General features: G+C 40.4%; 1 protein-coding gene across 3 annotated transcripts in view; it reads right to left on the minus strand.

The window, feature by feature from the left end:
• Positions 1 to 27,081, minus strand: part of cdh13 (cadherin 13, H-cadherin (heart)) — a 253,180-nt gene that overhangs the window by 159,377 nt on the left and 66,722 nt on the right. For all 3 annotated transcript variants that reach the window (XM_058088198.1, XM_058088197.1, XM_058088199.1), the window contains exon 2: positions 21,226 to 21,346. In XM_058088198.1, the coding sequence (XP_057944181.1) occupies positions 21,226 to 21,346 (121 nt within the window). The remainder of the gene's footprint in view (positions 1 to 21,225; positions 21,347 to 27,081) is intronic.

Raw genomic sequence — 27,081 nt, forward strand, 5'->3', positions numbered from 1 at the left:
ATTGTAATGGATCCATTGGGAACGCTCCGTCTGAAACGGAATCATACAGAAACTGAAACCATCTGTCCCGTAGGAAACCAACAGAAACCAGGTCATCTGTTCCAGTTACACCCAACCTTCTTAAAATCGTACAATTACAGACCTGCGTACTTTGCTACGAATTATTTCTGGAATTCAATACCGTTTTTCAGCCGTGACCAATAATCAAAGAGTAGAGACTTGTGGGGTAACTGTACGAGTTGGCAAATAACTACAGCATCAACCGGTGATGATGTCATGAAGGCCGACTCAAGACTATCTCCATCCATTTTCTATATCCTGATTCGGGGGTATGCTGGAGCCTATCCCAGCTGACACACTGCACTGGTCACCAGCCAATGACAGGGCACATATAGATTGTAAGCCAGATCTTCCTGATCTCCTTGTGGCCAACATGCTAACCACTCAACCATCGTGCAACCCGGGAAGACATTTTTTTTTTGTGAAAAATAAAATGTACAGAGGCTACACGGTGGACGAGTGGTTAGCGCACAGGCCTCACAGCTAGGAGTTTGATTCCACCCTCAAGGGTATTCCCGGGGTACTCCGGTTTTTATCCCCCATTCCAAAAACATGCTAGGTTAATTAGCCAGTCCAAATTGTCCATAGGTATGAATGTGAGTGTGAATGGTTGTTTGTCTATATGTGCCCAGTCATTCAGTGTTTGTTCTTAAACCTGATTGGACGTTAATCGATGCATTCAATGTTGCTGGAAATGACATCATAACAATCACGTTATTTGAATTGGAGTTGGGCCACATTTTAATCAATCACTCCCGTCAAAGTCTAAACCGTTTTGCAAGTCTTTGATGATATTGGCGAATGAAGTCCAAAGCCATCAAAACTGTGAGTTTTCGTGACTGGAGTCCACACCTCTGGAGGAAACCCACACAAGCCCAGCCAGGGCCAGTGGAATTGAGCCAGCTAGTGTGGCTGTGCGATAGTACGTTCCATAAACCCGACGCCCCGAAACAAAGCAAAAGTCGAAGAATAAATTGAAAGCCAAGGACTTTTAGCTTGCTGGTTAGCGGCGCACCATTCAACTCATTTGGTAGGTGGACTCGCATTTGAGCCCGGAAGGTTTTGAGCGTGGTTCTTAGATCCAGGTCTTTGAAGCGAACGATGGGAGCCGGTTCTTTGAAGTGAACGAGCCGTCGTTTTTTTTTTTTTTCCTGGTCTTTTTTCTGTTAAAGCCCAACTTGATTGGTGAAAATGTGCGGTGTCGTTTGTGTCCACGCTAAACGGAAGAGGAAGGGTGGGGATACACACACAAGCGAGCCGGGAAGGTGAGGGAAATGGGCAGCAGGAAGACCAAAAACAGTTACTTGGATGTTGCTTTTTCTTTTACTTTTGCGCATTTCAGTTTGTGTAATGTTTTATTTTGCTGTAAATGGTTGGAAATGTTTTTTTTTTTAAATAATAATCAGATTTGAAGGTAAATCTATAATTATAAAACTGTGTTTATTGTCTGGCTTTTGGCTTTCCTGAATGGCTTACTTGGATTTGCATGATTTCTTATGGAAACAAAAAAATGGTTCACATACGTTTTGGTTTTGACCAAAAACAATTGATCAATTAATGACGCTAACCAAGGTTCCCTTATGCAATAATTCATTCATCCAATCCCAGGGCATATATAGACAAACAACCATTCACACTCACATTCATACCTATGGACAATTTGGAGTGGCTAATTAACCTAGCATGTTTTTGGAATGTTGGAGGAAACCGGAGTACCCGGAGAAAACCCACAACTATGCAAACTCCACACAGAGATGGCCGAGTGTGGAATTGAACCCATGTCTCCTAGCTGTGAGGTCTGCGTGCTAACCACTAGAACACCATGCAGCCCCCTATACAATAATAATAATTGATATTACTTCCAAGGACCAAAACCCAACACCACCTTCTCGATCTTTATCCCCATTTTTCCTGCATGATTTAATGAACGTTCCAGAGGCTCCAGCTTCACAGCTGCATCACAATACCGCGGCGGCAGATATCAGCAAGTCCAGATGCTGCGGCGACATTGCTGGAACCGAGCCAAGCTAAATTACTGGGACTAATTTTCAAACAGTTTACACGTGCCATTGGTGTGTATGTTGTCTTTGGTAAATTAAATCAGTGCAATGTCCATCTATCGGAGAGAGGCATTACATTTTTTTCTACTATAATGGAGCTGTTTAATCCATTGATTGTCGTTTGTGAACACAATCCTCGACAAAAACAAACAATATATGAACAAGGTTTAGCAACATTTATCTGTGTGCATTTTCCCTGACATGCTTGCAGCACCTTTGTTTATTAACGTCCATGTTTATGTTTAGCAGCATGCAAAACAGACAGCCTTTCTCCACGCCGCTCATTAACAGCCACACTTGCAAACAAAAGGCAAGGCCCGGTGAATCAGACCCTCATTATCGCAACCACCGCTTTGTCTGCTAAGATATTGCTCTTCTTCTGCTGTTTTCAGTCGAAAATACGCTGCATGCGTCGTGGGCTTCGTTGGTTCATGCACGACAAATAATTCACTCGAGTTTCATTCAAATCTCCTACGGAAAATACAACACCTGCGTATCTGATGAGGAATAAAACAATGAAATGAATACTTACTACCGACCTGCCACTGGATATCAGATTTCACGGCGGGTATATGAATAAAGTGTCCAATAAATACCAATAAAGGTTCTTCATTCTATCTTCCCTCCAACAAGGAAATGTACACCGACATACTCGCACTGGTTGGTATCGGTTATGCTCACCCTAAACCTAAAACTCATCCAGGCCACATCCCACCGCTTCCCATCCCTGCACCGGAGCTTGAACCAGAACCAGAACCTTTGGGATGGGACACAAGAGTGCTGACCGTTGGGTTAAAAGCCTTGACAGTTGACCCGGCGTTCAGTGCAGCTCTTAAGGCTGACGGAGTGAGTTTTACCAACGTTTGTTATGCTAGCTTCATAGCACAGTACAGTACAGTACAGAAGCTCTGCATCCCTTTGAGGACCGAATATCAACTGTTTTTTTTTTTTACGATGTTGAAGTTATTATTTAGAAAAACACAATGGAACCAAAAACGGTCTATTCCCAAGAGTAAGTTCTGGAATTGTATGGAATGAAAGTTCTAGGGAAAAGGTAAAGCCGCCAAAGCAGAGCTGGATGAGCACCAGCCAGAACAGGAAACGTAGTACCAACTGTGGCGAGTTTATTATTGGGGGTAAAAACAGATACTTGGTGTCATGGATGGCAAGATGGCAGATATTGCTGGGAATTTGTCTGGAAAGCATCGGTTTTCATGGAACGAATGGATTCCTGCGAGTTTCTCGCAGCGTTCCCTAAAGCTGGTGATGTAATAGTTCCCCATCTCACACTGTGGAAGTTGATTGCCTGTAATGTAGCCTCGAGTACTGATTGACGTGTACACGTAATATAGTACATGAACTGGTCACACTGGACTATATATATAGTATATGTATATCATAAATAACTTCATCCCCCGGGTTTAGTGGCCAAGAAAGGGACAGTTTTCAGACTCGGTTTTCGGTTTCTCACTGCACTTCCGTCCAACTACACTTGTCTTATCAATGTTGTATATGCTGTCCTTCTCCGACGCTGAAAGACCTCCATTCTGAAATATGTAATCACACTTGGCTAGCGCTTGTACACGCCTGTGGTACACTAAATGACTTCTAAGTTTGATGTCAAGAGCATAAAATATGTCCCTGACCCAGTCACGCTTCCAGACTTTAAAGCCCCAAGAAGTCCGCGAGGACTCGGTGCTGTCGTACTGTGAAGTGCTGGAAGGTTTCTGTGTGGAACTTCAGAGTCTTTTATGCATCCCTCATTATGCTCATGCTTTCCAAAGTCTGCTGCCGCTGCCGCTTGAGGGAATTAACATCACTTCAGAGTATTGCAACATTAGAGACATCGTGACAAAGTCGCTAAAGCGATCAATAAGACATGGCTGTCCCGATGTGACACTACGCACACATTCGTTTGGGGCTTGGAACCACGGGACAGTAGATATGTAGTAGATGTACCTAATGGACGTTTATGTAGCGTCAAGTGTGATGATCACTGCTATGGATACTTACTAATCAGGGAAACTGCTTTTGTCCAGTTACAACATTTTTAAAAATTGGCACTAAATATTTCCCTTAATCAACTGAAAACACACGAGACAGAAAATTGGAAGGGAGAGAAAATTCCAACAGCTAAAATGACAGAAATTAATTAAAAAACCTTTTATTTGTGTTTTCCGGTATTGGACTATGAAATAACGGCTTCTCTCACATCAATTGGCAAATTCCTCAAGGATAAATGGGCATTGTGAGGACACTAAAGGACTTAAAATAGACACAAAGTGTCTTGTTTTTGCCCACTCATCTGCAGCCAACGTTGGCTAAATACATTTTTGGCATGGCCCTATTTTTGGCCAGGACTCGTTAAGCATGGCCAGCAAAAATGACATTAAAATGATCATTACTGGTTTAAACATACACGTCATTTACCCATAAGGGAAGCAAAATGAGGGCCGCCTCATATGAGAGACCTGCTGACTGGCAACGTCGTCCAGGTCCTCCCAGAAGATTGGGACTTATTCCCCAGCCATAGTCTCTCCAACGTGCCCTGGGTCTTCCCTGAGGTCTCCTACCGCTCTGACCTGCCCTGAATACCTCGAAATGTCCAAGCCACCTCATCTGGCTCCTCTCCCAGAGCAGCAAAACCACTATTCCCAGTTTCCCTCAGATGACAGACCTCCTCACCCTCTCTTAAGGTGAGCCGCCCTATGGAGGAAACCCATTTCAAGCACTTGTACCAGTCCAGTGATCTTGTCCTTTTGGTCCATAGCCAAAACTCATGACCATATGTGAAGGTAGGAGCAAAGATTGACCAGGAAGTTGTAGAACTTTGCCTTAGCTCATCCTTCCATCCTTCTCTCACTTGTGAACGAGGCAGCGAGGAACTTAAATTCCTCCACCTGAGGATGAGATGACCCAGAATTCCCTTCCGATGTGAGCCAAAGATCAGATGAAGCCAGCAAGACCACATCAGACCAGATCTCATCAACACCCTGGCTCTGCCCAGGATTCTGACTTCACCCCCGCTATGCAGCCTATCCTCCTCTGTATCTCCACGGGGATCTCTGACTGCTAGGCGTAACGAAGGGGTGCTCAAAGCTAATAAAGGTTAGGAACATCTCTATGGCATAATTACCAATGCTGCCAACTGCAGTGGCACCCAAAGTTGTCAATCAAACACGTCGCCGTCCACACTCTCTCTCTCCGACGCACACACGCAAACACACACCTACACACAAATCCAATAGCAAACATGGTTTAGCGGACAAAGCGATACGAGGCATCGAGCAAAGCATTCAGGAGTTCCGGCACATCGATCGACTCTCAGGAAGGCAGGACCATCCAGGTTGAAGACCCCCAAGGCTACTCAGCACTTTTCGGCCACTTGGGGACCCCTGCTGGGCTCCCAGCCAACAGTCAAAGGTGGCAAGAGTAGTCTTCATCATGTGGGAAAATGTTGGAGTCAAACTGCTTATGCCAAATATATCATCAATTTCTAGCTTTCACTTTCTCTCCTGAGCCTCGGAGGAATACGTACGCGTACGCAGGCGTTGCTTCTTTCTGTTGTTGTTATTTTGAAATATCACCGGTGCTTATATGTTAGAAGATAACGAGCAAACAATTGCTCAGGCGCTTATTGCAAAGCACAAACTAAAAGCATTCCGACAAAGAAAAAGATAATTATGAAAACAGCAATTTAACATATTTGAGAGCGGAATACATTATCGATTTAAAAAAAAAGAAAGAAACATTCTCTTAAAAACAACAACTCTGAGTTCCCAAAGAAGAAAATATGTGTGGAAAGGAGTAGAAAAGGAGTAAAAACCTTCCTAGATATTCCGCTTATCCAAGGTCGAGTCATGGGGTCAACATTCCAAGACAGGAAGCCAGGCCAGACACGGTCTCCAAAGTGTTCTGGGTCTTCCCCAAGGCCTACTACCCTGAACACCTCCACCTGGGAGCCACCTCAATTAGCTTCTCATAAACTTGCGTTGAGTTGCGACCCAACGCTAAGTTTCTCTCCCGGATGACAGTTCTTCTCACCGTATCTCTAAGGGGGAGCTCAACCACCCTATGGAGGAAACACCTTGTTCCTCACCTGTACCTGCAACCGTGTCCTTTGGTCACAACCTAAAGTTCATGACCATCACTGAAGGTAGGAACATAGATGGAATAAAGTCAATTTAAATTTAAATTTACTGCATAGCTTAAATTCCCACGTTACTTTGTGGAATGATGCTTCTTGGGACATCTTGGGATTTTTGGTATTTTCCATCTTTTTGAATTTCTGACTACACTTCACTATCTCACAACCTTGGAAGATGTCTACTGTGTGCCTTTTTAGTTATGACTGCAAAATCAACAGGACCAGCCATTATTAAATGGTAATATTTATTCAGCGGGAATAAAAAAAACAAGTTGCTAACAAGCAGCTTTATAAAACCAAACTGCCAGCGAAACCATTTGTGTTTTGAGCATGAAGGAACCGGCGTCCTAAAATAGCACTAAACAGTTCCGTATGTCTCATCACTAAAACACAATTCAGGCTGGTGATGACAATAATACTTTGTGTACTGCGTGGAAGTACTATGACAGGCAGGGAACGGAGAGCCGGTTAGAAAATAATGAGGTGTGGGTGACAATGACGACTAACCATGTCTTTACGTTACAAATACTCTTCTAAAAAGAAGAAGTCGGGTTATTGCCGAAGAAATAGCGGTACATGAAACAAGCTGGAATGGAGTTTTTAAGAAAAACCTACATTTAATGTAGCAAACAACTATTTTTTCATGTAAGTATCGATACTGTATAATGTCTTGTAGACAGTACAACATATTAGAAAATTGTTGTGTATTAAAAATTCAAAAAAATGTGTAAATAGAATTAAAAAAAATGCATACACACTTTATATTATTGTCTTCAATATTTGTTATTTAAAAAATATATTATTTACCAATTACAATTAGCCCTTAAACTGGGGGTGGGCAAACTTTTTGAATTTTTGACCACATTGGGTGAAAAACATTTTGCAGGAGTGCCAGGCTATATTCGAAATATATATAATTTAAGAAAAAATTATAATAAAAAAAACACCTACAGTATAATAAGTAACGGTAGCTGTAAAAGTACCATACAATATGTGCTTGTGACCGTTTTTTCAGGAGTACTTTAAACTTTGCATTACTGCATGCTAACAAGGTTAAAGAGACAGACCACCGAGAGTCAACACTCTCGAAAAGTTTGATTGTTGAAGTACATAAAAACAGAAAAAAGCACCAAATGCTATGCATTCATAAATAATTTAGTTTACTACATTGCAAAATAAATACTGCTCATTTATACAGTTGAAAGTCAGCATTTCAAGAAATGCTCCAAACCTTTAACAGACAGACCTTTGTCACTAGGCTTGAGTTTCTCTGTTTGCCTTAGACTGTACAAAGACTGTAAATAATATATATTTTCCAAATGTACGTATCCCATTCAAATGGATCAGATTAAGAATCAAGATATGCCAACATGTGGTAAAAATAATGCAATATTAATCACGGCAGTTCATATCTGCTTGCCAAAATGTGCTTGCTAAATTCTCTCAAAGCTGCAATTATGAATCGCATGTCACTAATTGATAAACAGTCTCTAAGTGAACAGCCTGTGTTGAATTAAACATGTGGAGTTTATTCCAGGAGTGCTGTTTGTTGGAATTACTGCATGTACTGCAATTTGCATGAGAAATGTCGTTTTTTTTTTATTTCTCGTGGTAGGGAGAGTATGCAGAACTACGTATAATTTCAGAGGAAGGAAGTATGGTCGGGAAGTATACGGTCGTCAGAAGACAGACAGGCGGAAAACATGCATGTAATGATTGCCAATTGTCCTGCCATTGCAGATGGGCTTTTTGGCACTCACAGGATGTTCTCCTGTTGGCTGCCTCATCGACGGCGAGCAGCAGGTGGGCTGATAGAATAATAATGTATGCCGCAATGCCGCTCCGCGTGATCAAGGATCGGACTACAAGCAAATGTATTCCCTTTGATTTTGAGCACAGTTGACCGATTCGATGGAACCTGTTGTGCTTTGTCCACTTTTCTGATCCGTAAATACCAAAGCGTCACATAACGAGGTTGGAAAATAATAATAATAATAATAATGAAGTTGCTCTGCGCACTCGGTTTTACAGAGATTTTTCCAACACTGAATTCCACAGACTTATCCGGAAGTCCTCGGGAGTAATTAATAGTCTGACCGATCGCAGTGAAGTGAGCATACCCAGTAAATCGAACTCACCTTTTACAGAAACAGGGTGCAGAATCTGGAGGGTCTGGAAAGCTTTCTACGAGGGTTATTGTGTGTAGCTGCTCTATGCGAGTCCACGACTCAATACAAAGCCCAGAAAATGAGCATGACAGATAACTTTTGAGCTTTAATGTGTCAGAATGACACGACTTTTTAGAAGTCATGTAAAGTCAAAGCGAAAATGTCGCGCACACGAGCTGTGGAAATCCTTAAAATATCGATTTCGAGTAACGTTATTACCAAAATAGTCCATCATAAAAGGTGGCTGCTGAACAACCAGCAATAGGTCTACTAAAACCCAAGTTAAAATGTTGTTGGAACTTGAAAATGCTTATGAAAATGAGAAATGAAGAACCAATTGTCTCACAACAGAAAACTACAAATTGGTGATTTCCTTGTACCACTTCATCTAAATGCTCCAATTGTAGGATTATGCAATTATTCAAATATTACGCAATTATTCTGTTGCAGGAAAACAAAAAGTAAAGTCATAAATTATCATTTCCAGAGTTTGCATTGATCATTGAGATCAAAAACACTGCAGAGAAACAATGGCGGACACGCATCTTCTATATCCGTTACTGTACGTCTGGCATGGAAGAAAAACTTTTCTTGAAGTTTTAGCTAACTTTTCAATCTCCGCCACTCAGCATGAACACTCACACAATTGGAACAAATCATATGAACGGCATGCGCCGTTATTTGCTTTAATCTGCGCGACATTGCACACAGACACCGAGCGTCTAAGTTATCATCGCCATTGTTTGACCACCAACTGATCAGCTTACCCACATGGAGATTGCATCTACGTTAGGTGGTTTCAAACCAGCAATATAGAACCCATTAAATGTTGGTGTCAATATCTGTCCATCCATTTTCAGTATTGTGTATGCTTAACATATTATCAAATGTATAATGACAGGAGGTTATTTGTCATTTAGTGATGTCATACTAAAATAATGAAGTACCATCTGCCTATTTTGCTATACCGGATTCTAGGACCTGAACCCTGACTATTCATACTTTGTGGGGAGATAGTGTTTGGCCTTGGTGGAGGTCAGTTTATTTTATTACTATTTAACAACACCGCTTTCCAAAACTTTGTTATATACAGCACTATGAACAACAGTAAAATGGAAGTGCTCACTTATTTATGGTTTATGTGTTATTATATGTAATGGCAGAAGCCTTGTTTCTATCTGCCTAAGTTTAAGATATTAATGTAAAAAGACATTTTATTTTCTTCTGCTTTGCTTTGACATGAAAACATTCTATTTGACCCGCAGTTGATGTTTTATGCCTTCCATTATTTCAAATTTGCAAGATAAATAAGGCGGAATGCTTGTGCACCGCGGTTCATATTCGCTAACTTATCTTATGTTAAAACACCTGTGTACTCGCATACCAGGACACGTACACACTCGCCTACCCGTACAAAGTAATGGCCTTTCTTGTAATTACAGCCATTTGTCAAAAGCACACCTTGATTTATTGTCAAATTAAAAATACAGCGGAAAAAGAGGCTGCGAGTCCCCGTTACTCCGGCGACAGAAGGTGATTAATGCTTCGCTATTACGGGCCTGAGAGTGGCATGATCCGGATATGCACCCTGGTGGGCACAGAGGGGTGAGTGAGAACATCAATCCGTGCAACCGGTCCTTGGATGATGGAGGAGGTGTGTGCTTGGGGTGCCACAGGGCAGGTGATTGCTAATTTTAGTAAGTGGAGCGACAATGTTTGGTAAAACTAGTCTCCATCCTGCTGTTCCTTATTTTTTTTAAACGGTGTTAACTAGTAGGAATGGGAATAATCAGTTCATTGATTGACAATAAAAAAACGCCCCATCTGATGATACCCCTGCGCCCTACGTATTACAGGTGCTCCTCAGTTTACAGCGTTATGAATATGCTCCCATGAATTAAGAATTAAAAATAAATAATTTGTGTCTGTAAACATGGCGCTCGTTCTGGAACAATTTACAGTTTTCCCTGGAGGACCAAGTACAAGAATACAGAAAAGTGAAAAAGGACATCATAAAAGTCATTTGGTCCCAACCATTCAACTGTCATGACCAGCATGAACTCACTCAAGGACCAAATATGTAGTTTAATAATCCCATCAACGTATTTGTGCATCTTTTATGCTTTTTAGCAAAAAGTTTTTTCAAGAGTATTTGAGTTTTTACTTTAACTTTAATGTGGCTTATTTCACAATGCTGGCCTTGCAATTGACGTGTATCCCATATTCATAAGAAATAAAAAAATAGGCCACAACTCAAGCGGACAGGATCAAGAAACATATTTCTAAGACAGAAAAAAAATTGACTATTTGCGTAACGATATCACCATCCAACATAGATACTTCATTTGTGTCGGGCTGTGTGCAAATATAAATCATATAAGCCTTAAAAGCAAATACAGTAGCAGCGAAGGGGGGGGGGGGGGGGGGGGGGATAAAAGAGCAGCAGGATTTGATTGAATTTTTTTTTTCTTCCAATAACTGAAAGACTCTTTCTGAAGTCCTTTCAAACTGTCAGGATGGTAAAGCCAGGAAATGTGGACTTCACGTCCTGCTGATGTGCATCAGGTAGCATTGGTTAGCATAGGTTTAGCATAGCATAGGTTTGCCTGATAATTCCAAGCCCACAGAGAGACTCCCATTCGTGTTATTTTGGTAGTTTCAAAGAATCCAAGGCACCAAACCAAATCTGGACAATAGAACCTGACCATATTATTGCCCCGCGGGATGCAAAATAATACTTATCCTCATTCCCTCCCCTTATCATTTGTAAATGCTGCATGGCCTCCTTCTGCTCCACTATAATGCATAATAATAACACTAATACATCATTTCACAATCTTGGTCATGACGGCCCGAGCTAAATTCCTGCATTGTGGCAGTATTATATTTATTAATTATCATTGTTTCTGAGGGCTTACCAAGCTGGTGAGTTTTTTTTTTTTTTTTTTTTGCAGTGAGGCAAGAAATGTACCAGCTTGCAAGACTTAGCTGAACTACAAGACAGTTAGTTGCAAGATCAACACAACTGCCATGCTTGTCTGCAATCACGGTGGATTGCACAGAGAAAAAAAACTAAATAAAAAAGGTTTGCACTTTATTTTTATTATTACTTTTCAAAAAAGTGTCAGTAACTTGTTTTTTCTCCCACATTCCAAAAACCTGTTAATGGTGACTCTAAATTGTCCATGGGTATGAATATGAGTGTGAAATGTTATTTTTATCTTACAGTAACTCTTCAGACATGCACTTTGAAAAACACGAGAAATGTAGCATTGAATTGTATGCAAATAGGGATGGTCAACATAGCCAAAAACCCAAATAAGGATGGTTAACATAGCCAAAAACCCAAATAGGGATGGTCAACATGGCCAAAAACCCAAATAGGGATGGTCAACATAGCCAAAAACCCAAATAGATATGGTCAACATGGCCAAAAACCCAAATAGTGATGGTCAACATAGCCAAAAACCCAAATTGGGATGGTCAACATGGCCAAAAACCCAAATAGGGATGGTTAACATGGCCAAAAACCCAAATAGTGATGGTCAACATGGCCAAAAACCCAAATAGTGATGGTCAACATGGCCAAAAACCCAAATAGGGATGGTCAACATGGCCAAAAACCCAAATAGGGATGGTCAACATGGCCAAAAACCCAAATTGGGATGGTCAACATGGCCAAAAACCCAAATTGGGATGGTCAACAAAGCCAAAAACCCAAATAGGGATGGTCAACATGGCCATAAACCCAAATGGGGATGGTCAACATGGCCATAAACCCAAATAGATATGGTCAACATGGCCAAAAACCCAAATAGGGATGGTCAACATGGCCAAAAACCCAAATGGGGATGGTCAACATGGCCAAAAACCCAAATGGGGATGGTCAACATAGCCAAAGACCCAAATAGGGATGGTCAACATGGCCAAAAACCCAAATAGGGATGGTCAACATGGCCATAAACCCAAATGGGGATGGTCAACATGGCCATAAACCCAAATAGATATGGTCAACATAGCCATAAACCCAAATAGGGATGGTCAACATGGCCAAAAACCCAAATAGGGATGGTCAACATGGCCAAAAACCCAAATAGGGATGGTCAACATGGCCAAAAACCCAAATAAGGATGGTCAACATGGCCATAAACCCAAATGGGGATGGTCAACATGGCCATAAACCCAAATAGATATGGTCAACATAGCCATAAACCCAAATAGATATGGTCAACATGGCCAAAAACCCAAATAGGGATGGTCAACATGGCCCCAAACCCAATAGGGATGGTCAACATGGCCAAAAACCCAAATAGGGATGGTCAACATGGCCAAAAACCCAAATAGGGATGGTCAACATGGCCAAAAACCCAAATAGGGATGGTCAACATGGCCAAAAACCCAAATAGGGATGGTCAACATGGCCAAAAACCCAAATAGGGATGGTCAACATAGCCAAAAACCCAAATAGGGATGGTCAACATAGCCAAAAACCCAAATAGGGATGGTCAACATGGCCAAAAACCCAAATAGGGATGGTCAACATGGCCAAAAACCCAAATGGGGATGGTCAACGTGGCCCAAAACCCAAATAGGGATGGTCAACGTGGCCAAAAACCCAAATAGGGATGGTCAACATGGTCAAAAACCCAAATAGGGATGGTCAACGTAGCCAAAAACCCATGCTGTGATATACATGGCAGATTCTTGTGAAAATATTAAATACACTCCTCATCAAAAAACTGTTGAAAAACTGCAAGAATTGACATTTTGCCCTGTGGCGCTTGAACATAGAAAAAGCAGAATTGGGAGTGAGATAAAAGTAAGACATTTAGTGTGAACAAGCGTGGAAGTGGAATAGGCTGTTCATCAGCTGATCAAAAGCTCAAGACCGTAACCTTTAGAAGCCAAAAATCCTCACAAAAATTAATATGCATTCAATGTCATTTTTGAACAGCTATTCACACCGTCATGATCGCTTGATGATAAAGGCAAAAAAAAAAAAAAAACTCTTTGAACGCTGTCGGATTGTTGAGCTGCATAAGCAAAGGTTGGCGCCAGTAAGAAAGTCATTTGAAAAGATCCTGAGGGTTATGGAACAAAACGTCAAGTGGTAGACCAAAAAAAAATACCGGATACCGGAGCCGGAGGATCTGAAGGTTGTTACTGGTGTTTGGGAAAGAAGTCCTGATATCCTTCAAAGCCACAAAATTGCCATTTTGAATCTGCATGAGAACACCAAACAAGGAACCAAATGTAACCTTGACGGTCCTGATGGCTTCCAACGTTACCGCCATGACAAGGTGATCCCACCTGAGATTTTTCCACCCGGCACAGCGAAGGGGGCTCCGTCATGAAGGGGCTATAAATTACAGCTGATTAATTGGAGATGTTGCAGGGAGCATCCTTCATGACTGAAGGTCCTTGTCTGTCTGACAAAGGAAGAACCTCACTCTTTTGAACCATCCTGTGTGTTCCCCAGATCTAAATCCAATTGAGAACATTTGAGGACCCCTCCATGAAGCCCCTCCATGATGCCTTCATCACCTGGAGCAACATTCCCAATAGCTGATCCACAGCCTTTTTCACTTAAGTGGTTCAATGCAGTAAATCGCTTATGCAAAAATGTGTTTGTGTCAAAACATTTTTACGATCCAGCAGTGCAAAATCAAAATTCTTGCAATTTTTCAACTTATACCTTAATATTTGTATCAGGAGTAAAAATTGCTATACGGCCATGATTGTATGAAACCATGGGATTTAATACCAGTGCCACCCTGTGGTGTATATGTCAGAAATATAATAACACAACATGTTTTGACAAATTTTTGCTGGTTTGCGTGCAGCGGTTCAGGAGTACACAAACAAACGGTCATGGCTGTATTTTTTGGCATATACAGTAAATAATAAAAGAACATTTCAAAACAGGTTATATTGGCCTGAAGGAAAGCATGTCAATCAACCAACGTAGATGTATGTTTATTATTGTCGGTAATGCTTGCAGCGGCGTCAAACAGTTGTCGGAACCAGTGAAAGTTATGTAATGCTCAAAGTTACTACCAGAAATTGAAGCAGGGCTCGACAATAACGATGTACCGATGGCCCGGGGCAAGTTAAAACAAAATTCGGGCAAGTAAATCCAATCATTAATATTCCCGTCGGGCAAGTGTACTTTAGCATGCCGTACTGCCAAGAGTTTTTTGGGTAAAACACGGACTGCGTAATTCCGATGGAAATTTGCAAACCAATCCTTGCAAATCTTGAAATGGACCAATCAGAATCGTTTATTTAGACCGCAGTCCGTAATCCACAATCCGCGTTTTACCCACACCCGTTCTTGTTCGCGATCAACCAATCAGCGATGGTTTGACTAGGAAAACATCTATCATGGCGTCCCTGCCAACATCGTCTAATTCTTCAACAACTTGTGAAGGAAAACATCAAAAAGTGATGAAGCAGTGCCTCCTAAACAAGTATTTTATTAGCGGTTAGCAAATCAAATGATGGCAAAGGTGAGTGAATCACATTGCTGTGACAATTTGAAGTGGTCACAATGAAACACCACCCATTAGATCCAATACCAAGTGCTGATTTTGCACAAGCTACAAAATCTAGCGCTTCCATTTCTCTGTATTTTTCTCACCTTTGCTTCACAAATTATTGTTTGACCATTGAGCATTTTTGTCTGGATTAAAAACACTTTACTAGTACACAAATGTGTCTATTCAATAATGTTTCATTGTGGTGCACAACTTATAAATATCACTGCTTACTACGACTACCATGTGTAAGGTAGCATGTCTGAAAATGTGTGGAGATGTATGTTAAATACATCTAAAATAATATATTATATTTGATATATGATATCATTATGGCACTATTCATTTTACATGGGGCAAGTTCGGGCAAGTAGTTCTCACCTTAAGGATTCCCCGTGGGCAAGTCATTTTTGTTTTTAACGTAGAGCCCTGTGAAGTCTGCTGTATTTCGTTTCCAAAGATAAAATATTAAATGTATGACTATTAATAATGATAATTGTAGAATAATTGTAGCAACCTGGCAAATTATGTATAAATGATCTAATTATACTGCATGTTTAAATGATGTATGGTGGTTGGTTTTACGCTGGGTAACGATGCTCGGCACTGACCATCCCAGTTAAGGTAAATGGCAATATATGTCAAAATACATAATAATTGTTATAATTATTTACATTTTTCAAACAATACTGACCCTCGCGGTGTCAACGGGAAAAAAAGAAAATCATCTCCGGTTAATCTCCAAATACACGGAATGTCGCTGACGGCTTAGCCATTCAGAAAACAATGAGTACACGGTAAGAACGGTCGTGAGCCGCCAGTCAATCCTCGTGGCCCCCACATTCACCGCATGACTCGTGACGCGTGACATGACTTGAATGCGTATGAATCCATTACCTGGGTAAAGCGCCGGTAGAATAGAATAGAATAGCTTTTCATTTTTCACCACTAACGACAAAAACTAAGATATCCTAAGAGGATGACCACAATGATTTGCATTGATACACAATTCCCAACGAGGCTCTCCACGAATGCACGGATTACGTCATCCCGCTGGCGCTCGCCAAGCCGTTTCCTCCATCCTTCTTGTTGTGTCTTTCAGGGGCCACGGCTCTTGTGTTGGCTCATTCCTCACCTCTTAACAATACGCTGTGTTTGATGCACTCGGGTGAAAATGAAGACTCGACAATTTTTTTGTTAACCTTGAATTTTTTCCCTTCAGTGTTTTTGTCTCTTGCTGTTTTTTCTCTACCTGACCGGTGGTGTTTTTTGTTCCGCCCTTGTCACCCACAACAGGAAAAACTACCTCTGTGGTCTTAAACTGCACATGAATCCATCACGGCCACAATACTCCACTCATCCTTCATTTAGATCCACCAACCTCTGTCAAGCTTTTCTTCTCGCCTTGACTCATCACAAAGAACAAAACTTGTTTGTGTGATCTCTTTGCCTTGTGTTTTTTTTTCCCTCCATGATTCTTGCACCTTTTCATTTACAGCTGAAATTTCCCTCTGAGGGAAAACATTTTCTCAATTGGCGTATGTGACCTACCAGTTCCATTTGCTTATACAGAATTTTTCTATTTTCTTTGACATGAATTTTTCATGCGGCCTCTGAGGAAATAAGAGACGCATACGACTAAGGGCACACAAAGCAGAAAACTAAATTGTTTAGGAGACGACACGGAACATAGAAAGTCTCGTGATGATGCAAGAATGAAGAGTGAATGTTTGCACATTGTATGCTAATGCGTTACGCCGCTGCATGCACCCATTAGCCAAGATGGATGTCCTTGAACTCCGGCCCGCGCCAACAGGTATCCCACCCCTCCGCTCGTAATTATATAGGAGGTCTAAGGCAGGTGGCAAAGGGCTGAGCGGAATTTACATAAATCTGCATGTGTCACCGGGCCGGGCTGCAGCCTCTGGCATTTCCGATGAATCACACAAACGCCCATCGTTTGTTTGTTTATTTGTTTGTTTCACATGCTGCAAAACGCTTGTTAAAGGGAAATCATATCTCGGAGTGACTGTTTTTATCTGTGCCATCAGTTGCCGTTATACTTCCATGCAACTTCTGCACAGCGTTACGTACACGTCCACAATGGGAAGCAACGAGCCATGTTTTTTTTTTTTTATTTCGATCCAATCCTGAATTAGAATATCTACCAATATCGCCATACCATATACACGACCGCTCAAAAGTTTGGGATCACTTGCAAATGTCTTTGTTTTCTAAAGAAAGACACATTTTTATGTATTTCAAACTACAGTAAACCTCGGATATATCGGACTCGGATATATCGGAAATTCGCTCACAACGGACAGATAAAAAAGAAGCGATTTTTCTGTAATGCGTTTCCAATAAAAATTCATTGCATATATCGGATTTTTTATAACGGATTTCGCCTATTTCGGACAAAATCTCCAGTCCCGTTCCAATGCATTTCCATGAAATTTCCCTGGCATATATCGGATGGCCGCATCGCTATACGACGTCATTTGCATTTGCGTTGCCTGCGCGTCCAGGTACATTGGAAACATAGTCAAGGAAGTGCCTTTTTATAACGGATAAAATCCCATTTACGCATATACCGGATATAAATCCCATATATGCGTAAAACGGACATTTTCCGGTATACGCATATAACGGATTTCGCTTATATCGGACAAAACCAGTGGGAACAATTGAATCCGATATATCCGAGGTTTACTGTATTTTTATCCATTTCACAAACAATTAATATTAATCAGATGATTTTTAAAAAAGGATGTACATTTTTGCATAGAGGCCTACTATCAACAACTGTCAGTCCTCTACATCAATCTCTGGCTAATGGCTAATCCAAGTAAGGCTAATAGATTATTAGAAAACTCATCTAAAAATCTCTAAAAAACTACTCTCTTCAGAGAGCAGCACAAACTGGGTCTAACAAGGACAGAAAAACGCTGCACAACTGTGCAAGAAGACTGGATTGCAAAAAAAAAAAGCCATATCTCAGACCGGCCCAAAAAATGTCCAAGTGATCCCAACCTTTTAAGCGGTAGTGTATATCATAGTAAATGTATCCATGTACATGTATGCATACACTGGATACTCTATATGCAGTCTTGATCAAAATTTCGACTGCAAAAATCGTTAAGTCAAGCTTCAAAATGTCAAAAAAAGTAATTCTGGATTCAAGATCATGACACAGCCAATACCTGACAGAATTGAATCCACAAGTTTTGAATGAATTACTATAAGTATTACTGCTACCGCCAGTGTCATGTTACTATGCACTAATCTGGATGTCTCTTCAATTGCCGTTGATGACTACTAGTACTACTACAGAGGAAACTAAATCGGTAGTCTGGACTCTTCAGGTTTCTTAGAAGACGTTTCCTAGTCATGACCAGGAACTGATGACAAAAACGTCTTCTCCGACAACCTGAACAGTCGATTCGATGCCCTGGGAATACGATGACCTGGCTGGTTAAGAGTATTCGCTAGCGTGAGTCTTCTTCTTCTTAAGATTCAACGTTCCTCCTCACAGCCCACCGCCCCCCCTTTGTGTTCTACCGCTCCTGAGGACTCAAACAACCGTGTTGGGTCTCCGGGTGCAAATATAACTGGATTTACCAGTACGCCGTCGCCACCCGAGCATGCCGTGTGAATCGTTAGAGGATGCATGTGCAATGCCGTGTTTACAGTGCACGCGCGTGCTAGCATTTGCACAGGCGCGGTTTTCTGTCCCCAATCCGCGAGCAGAGGGACCCCCCGCAGTGGGAGGCGTTTCTGCTGACAGAAACATATTCCAGGTAATGGAACCACTCTGTCGTCCCACAGCAGAGCACTAAAGCAGAACTGAGCTGTGTCTCCTCCGACATGCGTCACCGAGCCTCCAGATGACAAAATGCTTCACCGAGTGACCAAAATCAAACCAAATAATAAGAAATAAATAAAACGACAGGAGGTGGAAGTATTTGTCTGTGTCGGTAGGAAATATTTCCTCAAAGAAAAAAACCAAAACAACAGCGACTGCTTGTAAAAGCCAGAGGCCATTGAGGATGCACGAGACGAGATATGGCATAAAAGCAGTAAACAGCCAGTTTTATTCCATGTTTTTCCATCCTGTGCATTAAGATGCAGTCGATTATGCTGAAGCAGGTAATGATATTCCGCAGGAGTCGCATACTAATGGCGCGGCAAACATACACAAGAGGTGGCTCAATAAAGGAAAGCAAAACATGTTCCCCAAATTGCTTTACAAAAGCGTCAACATGATCCAGGCTTAAATTAGCGCTGCTGATACACAAAGAAAAACAATAATTCATATTTTCCTAAGACCTCCAGTAACTGATGCGCGGTGTGGAGAGACGTGGAGTACTCCAAGAGTACCCCCAAGAGAAGAGTACTTGAGCCGGTGAAGATGTGCACACAAACATATTGACATATTTTTAGTATCACATTAAGTATACCCAGGGTCTATTCAGGGTACAGATGTTTTCAGTACTAATACTACTACTACTACTGGAGACATGTACAGTGTGTACCACGCCTGTTGCCCCAAGTCAGCTGGGGTAGGCTCCATATATTTACTACTACTTCTATACAGTAATTCTTCGTTGATCAGGGTTTTTTTGTTTCAAACCCGACAGTGATAAGTGAATTCCCATGAAGATTCTTTATTTATAAATTAATTATTTTCATATTTACAGCATGAAAAACCTGTTTATAACCTTCTAATAATATATAAATAATATATATTTCACATAATTAGATCCCACTAGACCAGGCGTGGGCAAACTTTTTGACTCGCGGGCCGCATTGATTTAATAAAGTTGACGGGGGGGGAGGGGGGGGGGGGCGAATATATAGTATTTTACACGTGACAGTCCATTTGTACACATATATTTTTACACATATTTTACACATAAAAGTGTCATGCAGTCTGCTATACGTGCACTTTGAGATCATTTATTTGATGTAAAGTGCATTATTATTATTATTATTATTATTATTATTATTATTATTATTATTATTATTATTACAACCAGTCCAGGTGTACCCCACCTCTCGCCCCAAGAAGCTGGGATAGGCTCAGCACCCCCGCAACCCTTGGAGGATAAATGGTAGAAAATGAATTATCATTATCATTATCATTATCATTATCATTATTATTATTATTATTATTATTTTTACGACCAGTCCAGGGTGCACCCCGCCTCTCGCCCCAAGACAGCTAGGATAGGCTCCAGCACCCCCGCGACCCTCGTGAGGGTAAGCGGTAGAAAATGAATGTATTATTATTATTATTATTATTATTATTATTATTATTACGAAATTGATAAAACAGCTACTTCAACCATCAAAAGGTTGGCTCAAGCCATGATGCCAGGTTGTATGTTGAGTTTAAATGAAATATTTTGGAAAGAACAGGCGGGCCATATTCAAATACTTGGCGGGCCGGATGTGGCCCCCGGGCCGTAGTTTGCCCACCCCTGCACTAGACGTTAAATAACGGCCTGTCGTCACTTTTACAGTTGTATTAGTGAATATCGTAGACATGTTGGAATAGCAGGAAATAAGCCAATTGCGTGTTGCTATAAACAGTGAGTGACTGACAGGAAGTGAGGCGGTTCGAAGGTTAGAGTCATCTTTCCGTGGATTATGCTGCTCATTCAAGGAAGGTTTGGTTTTATTCTTGTCAGTTTTTCAACTTTTGCTGTTTTTTTTTTTTTTTTTTTGTCCCCTGAACATCCCAAACGATTCAAAGCGCTAAGAATACAACGACCCGGACCACATCAGCATCCCTCATATCACGCCATTTTCAATGTGACATCATATTGCTCAGTCAGAAACAATTTCTATGAAGATATTTGCAGCCGCAGCTTGGAATGCCAGAGGCTCCAAGACGCTGCCATTTATCACCATCCTTAAAAATTGCTCTCGAAACGGGTAATTGTTGTTAAATGGAGCTTTGTGTATTACGAGAACAGTCAAATTTGGAGTACGGTTGGTCCTCGGGTTCCATTCCTAGACTGCAATGTCAGCGGAGTTGAAGTTTAAGTCAGAACTTAGCTAAATTAACAACTAAGTCACTCTATACAGAACACATGAAGGACATAAAAGTATTAGTTTTTCCAGGGTAAGAGTGAGTCCGTAAATGGAGGAGCACCATGGCATGCAAACATGGCAGCCGTAAAGAATTCGCTTTCCTTCCTCAACATCCTCAAGGGATCGACATTTGTTCTCATGAGTTCAAAACCGACCTTGCAGGAGCGGCAGGCCTTTCTGGAAAGTTCTCCGATATGCCACCTGGTACTGTTTGACCTGGAAACCGGGAACACAACCCTCACGGCGTCCTTCCTGTCGGCAACCCACATCGGCAGCCTGCAAGATAAAGCAAATCAAAACTTATGAAAATACACATTTTTGTTATGAATTCAACTTTGGATGTCTAATTATAGACTAAGTTTTACACAAGTTTAGCAAGGGACCGGCTTGATGAAATAAAAACAAGATATAAACACAAATCAAACATAGAAGATAAGTCTATTTCCATACATCTTTGAAGATGTTTTTTTCTAATGACCGCAGTTAGAGTTAGAAACCCGCCCTCCGGGTCTCGGAGGGATGACTATCAAAGAGGTTGAGTCTATGCTAATAGGCTGGGCTTCACTGTGTACTTTTGTAAGTGGATTGGAGGCATGTCAGCGCTCTCTCCCGAGGGTTGTCTCGCTGTTGGCAGCACTTCCTGCTGCTGCAGCACCACCAGCTTCACTGTAGCTTCAGCTTTATGAAAGACAGCGCCAGATATCTGAATTCATTATGTGGAGGCTTCGGAAAAAGAGAGTCCCGCATTGTGAGCTGGACTCGTGTTAGTGGAGGATGCGGGTCAAACCATGAATGACCTTGAGATATTTATATACGCAGTACCTTTTGGCATCTTTGTACAAGCGGTTTTTTTTATACGCTGCTAACCGTCACAGTACGCCTGCCACATAGTCAGAAGATCTGGCTTCGATTTTACTTGGAGTTTCCATGTCCTCCTTATGTCTGTGTGTGTGGTTTTTATCCGGAATGTCGGACTAATTTGAGACTATAAATTGTGTGAAAAAGATGCAAGGTGGGTGACGTTCAAATACTTCTGACAAAAGTTTGCTTTCGGTTGGAATAACGTCGTCATTCAGCCCATCTTATGGAACATAGACTACTTAAATTTGAGTAGTGAATACAAAACACTGAATTAAGTCCATCAAGATCTAGTTTGCATCAGTGAAAAGGTCAAATTCCATCATCTCGTCAACAGTCGTAGCTCCTGGGTTGCTTGTTTTGATATACATACAATATACTCAAAAGATTTGGGATTATTGCACAGTTGTGCAGCGTTTTTCTGTCCTTGTTAGACCCAGTTTGTGCTGCTCTCTGAATGGAGTAGTTAACAGCATGGTAAAAGATTTTAGTTTTAGTTTTGATTTTTAGATGGCTTTATAATCATCTATTAGCCTTATAAAATGATTAATTTAATGATTAGCATCCATACCAGGAGATTGATGCAGAGGACTGACAGTTGTTGATAGTAGGCCTCTATGCAAAAATGTACATTTATTTGTTTGTGAAATTGATTAAAATAGGAAAAAAAAAATTGGGAAATGCATGAGAATGTTTTTATTTGGAAAACAAAAAAATGTACAAGTGATCCCAAACTTTTGAGCGGTAGTGTATATGTGTCTATTGTTTTGAAATACATTATTTCTATATTAATACCATTAATACCTTCAATTTTACAACCAAATAGATACCAAATTGTGGAAAAATAACTTTATTTGATGAGATACCCGCCTACCTGTGCATAGGACCTAACATGACAACCACCAATTGTTACCCAAACTTGGTCATCTCAAATTTTGACAGCTTGCCGTCAATCACTAACTGTTTTTTTTTTTTACATTTATACTCAATGTCTTATATTCTATAGGGCTTGTAGGCCCTTAACTGGGATGCCATTGCTTCTTCTCATATTGACAGACATACGATACATCATGCAAGCTCCAAATATTCCATGACCTCCTTATGTCTGTGTGTGGTTTTTATCCGGAATGTCGGACTAATTTGAGACTATAAATTGTGTGAAAAAGATGCGAGGTGGGTGACATTCAAATACTTCTGACAAAAGTTGGCTTTAGGTTGGAATAACGTCGTCATTCAGCCCAGCTTATGGAACATAGACTACTTAAATTTGAGTAGTGAATACAAAGTGAATACAATTAAGTCCATCAAGATCTAGTTTGCATCAGTTAAAAGGTCAAATTCCATCATCTCGTCAACAGTCGTAGCTCCTGGGTTGCTTGTTTTGATATACATACAATATACTCAAAAGTTTTGGGATTCTTGCACAGTTGTGCAGCGTTTTTCTGTCCTTGTTAGACCCAGTTTGTGCTGCTCTCTGAAGGGAGTAGTTAACAGCATGGTAAGAGATTTTAGTTTTAGTTTAGATTTTTAGATGGCTTTATAATCATCTATTAGCCTTATAAAATCATTAACTTAATGATTAGCATACCAGGAAATTGATGCAGATGACTGACAGTTGTTGATAGTAGGCCTCTATGCAAAAATGTACATTTATTTTTTTGTGAAATGGATTAAAATGGGAAAAAAAAATTTGGGAAATGCATGAGAATGTTTTTATTTGGAAAACAAAAAAATGTACAAGTGATCCCAAACTTTTGAGCGGTAGTATATATGTGTCTATTGTTTTGAAATACATTATTTCTATATTAATACCATTAATACCTACAATTTTACAACCAAATAGATACCAAATCGTGGAAAAATAACTTTATTTGATGTGCTACCCGCCTACCTGTGGATAGGACCTAACATGACAACCACCAATTGCTATCCAAACTTGGTCATCTCAAATTTTGACAGCTTGCCGTCAATCACTAACTGTTTTTTTTTTTTACATTTATACTCAATGTCTTATATTCTATAGGGCTTGTAGGCCCTTAACTGGGATGCCATTGCTTCTTCTCATATTGACAGACATACGATACATCATGCAAGCTCCAAATATTCCATGACCTCCTTATGTCTGTGTGTGGTTTTTATCCGGAATGTCGGACTAATTTGAGACTATAAATTGTGTGAAAAAGATGCGAGGTGGGTGACATTCAAATACTTCTGACAAAAGTTGGCTTTAGGTTGGAATAACGTCGTCATTCAGCCCAGCTTATGGAACATAGACTACTTAAATTTGAGTAGTGAATACAAAGTGAATACAATTAAGTCCATCAAGATCTAGTTTGCATCAGTTAAAAGGTCAAATTCCATCATCTCGTCAACAGTCGTAGCTCCTGGGTTGCTTGTTTTGATATACATACAATATACTCAAAAGTTTTGGGATTCTTGCACAGTTGTGCAGCGTTTTTCTGTCCTTGTTAGACCCAGTTTGTGCTGCTCTCTGAAGGGAGTAGTTAACAGCATGGTAAGAGATTTTAGTTTTAGTTTAGATTTTTAGATGGCTTTATAATCATCTATTAGCCTTATAAAATCATTAACTTAATGATTAGCATACCAGGAAATTGATGCAGATGACTGACAGTTGTTGATAGTAGGCCTCTATGCAAAAATGTACATTTATTTTTTTGTGAAATGGATTAAAATGGGAAAAAAAAATTTGGGAAATGCATGAGAATGTTTTTATTTGGAAAACAAAAAAATGTACAAGTGATCCCAAACTTTTGAGCGGTAGTATATATGTGTCTATTGTTTTGAAATACATTATTTCTATATTAATACCATTAATACCTACAATTTTACAACCAAATAGATACCAAATCGTGGAAAAATAACTTTATTTGATGTGCTACCCGCCTACCTGTGGATAGGACCTAACATGACAACCACCAATTGCTATCCAAACTTGGTCATCTCAAATTTTGACAGCTTGCCGTCAATCACTAACTGTTTTTTTTTTACATTTATTCTCAATGTCTTATATTCTATAGGGCTTGTAGGCCCTTAACTGGGATGCCATTGCTTCTTCTCATATTGACAGACATACGATACATCATGCAAGCTCCAAATATTCCATGGCTTCCATGTCTGGAAGTGTGTCTGAAGCCCTGGCAGATGTTCACCAATGAGAGGTCATTACTCGTTATGTCCCTGCAGTGTAATTGCTGCACCTCGGCAACCAGGTGTTTTCCGTCAGGTGTCACAGTTGTAATTCATTTTTGTGACAAGGCTTCCCGAACAGCTGGAATAAGACGCTTGTCAAGAGATACAAGATGGCATGGCAAAGAGACGGGGGAGAGGTACCGCACCATGCTGTACACACGTGTGGATGCTTTCTAGCATATCTGCACACAACATGAACAAACCGTTATACATCATTTATATGGGAAATACACCCAGACTCACTTCCCTCTCCGTGGAACACACCAAAAGGGATAATGGAGTTGTTTTTAGCAAAAAAAAAAGGATATGACAGTGGACATTATTTCTCCTCTGGAAACCATTTTTTAGAAACGTGAAGGTTGTACAATCCAAATATAGCTGAATGGATTTCTCATTTATCTCCATCAGTCTCCTGCTCTATCTTCACCTTTTCCACAAATAATAAATCATAAAATATAGTCCTTGTCAGGGTTGTCTTTCAGTGTACGTTTATGTTGCCAAATTATCAGTGCAGAAGGATTACTGCGCTAACGGAACTCCGTGACGTTAAGACGTTATCGAGTACCCAATCTCACTTTGGAATGACTGCTGATGTTTGCTGTTAGACCAGGGGTGGGCAAACTACGGCCCGGGGGCCACATCCGGCCCGCCAAGTGTTTGAATATGGCCCGCCTGTTCTTTCCAAAATATTTCATTGAAACTCAACATACAACCTGGCATCATGGCTTGGGCCAACCTTTTGATGGTCGAAGTAGCTGGTTTATCAATTTTGTTATTTGATGTGGTCTGATGTTTACAAAATGTTCCTGAAAAAAGTGACACAAGCACATAATAATAATAATTAAAATAATAATAATAATAATACATTCATTTTCTACCGCTTATCCTCACGAGGGTCGCGGGGGTGCTGGAGCCTATCCCAGCTGTCTTGGGGCGAGAGGCGGGGTACACCCTGGACTGGTCGTAATAATAATAATAATAATAATAATAATAATAATAATAATAATAATAATAATAATAATTCATTCATTTTTACCGCTTATCCTCACGAGGGTCGCGGGGGTGCTGGAGCCTATCCCAGCTGTCTTGGGGCGAGAGGCGGGGTACACCCTGGACTGGTCGTAATAATAATAATAATTAAAATAATAATAATAATACATTCATTTTCTACCGCTTATCCTCACGAGGGTTGCGGGGGGTGCTGGAGCCTATGCCAGTTGTCTTGGGGCGAGAGGCGGAGTACACCCTGGACTGGTCGTAATAATAATAATAATAATAATAATAATAATAATAATAATAATAATAATAATAATAATAATAATAATTCATTCATTCATTTTTACCGCTTATCCTCACAAGGGTCGCGGGGGTGCTGGAGCCTATCCCAGCTGTCTTGGGGTGAGAGGCGGAGTACACCCTGGACTGGTCGTAATAATAATAATAATAATAATAATAATAATAATAATAATAATAAATTTCATTCATTCATTCATTTTCTACCGCTTTTCCTCGCGAGGGTCGCGGGGGTGCTGAGCCTATCCCAGCTTCTTGGGGCGAGAGGCGGGGTACACCTGGACTGGTTGTAATAATAATAATAATAATAATAATAATAATAATAATAATAATAATAATAATAATAATAATAATAATAATAATAATAATAATAATAATAATAATAATAATAATAATAATAATAATAATAATAATAAAAATAAATTTATAACGCACTTTAAATCAAATAAATGATCTCAAAGTGCACATATAGCAGACTACATGACACTTTTATGTGTAAAATATGTGTCAAAATATACGTGTACAAATGGACTGTCAAGTGTAAATTAGTATATAGTCTGCCTGCCCCCCCCCCCATCAATTTTATTAAATCAATGCGGCCCGCGAGTCAAAAAGTTTGCCCACCCCTGTGTTAGACACACAATTGTACC

Source organism: Doryrhamphus excisus, chromosome 11, assembly GCF_030265055.1.
Source record: "Doryrhamphus excisus isolate RoL2022-K1 chromosome 11, RoL_Dexc_1.0, whole genome shotgun sequence".
NCBI lineage: Eukaryota > Metazoa > Chordata > Actinopteri > Syngnathiformes > Syngnathidae > Doryrhamphus > Doryrhamphus excisus.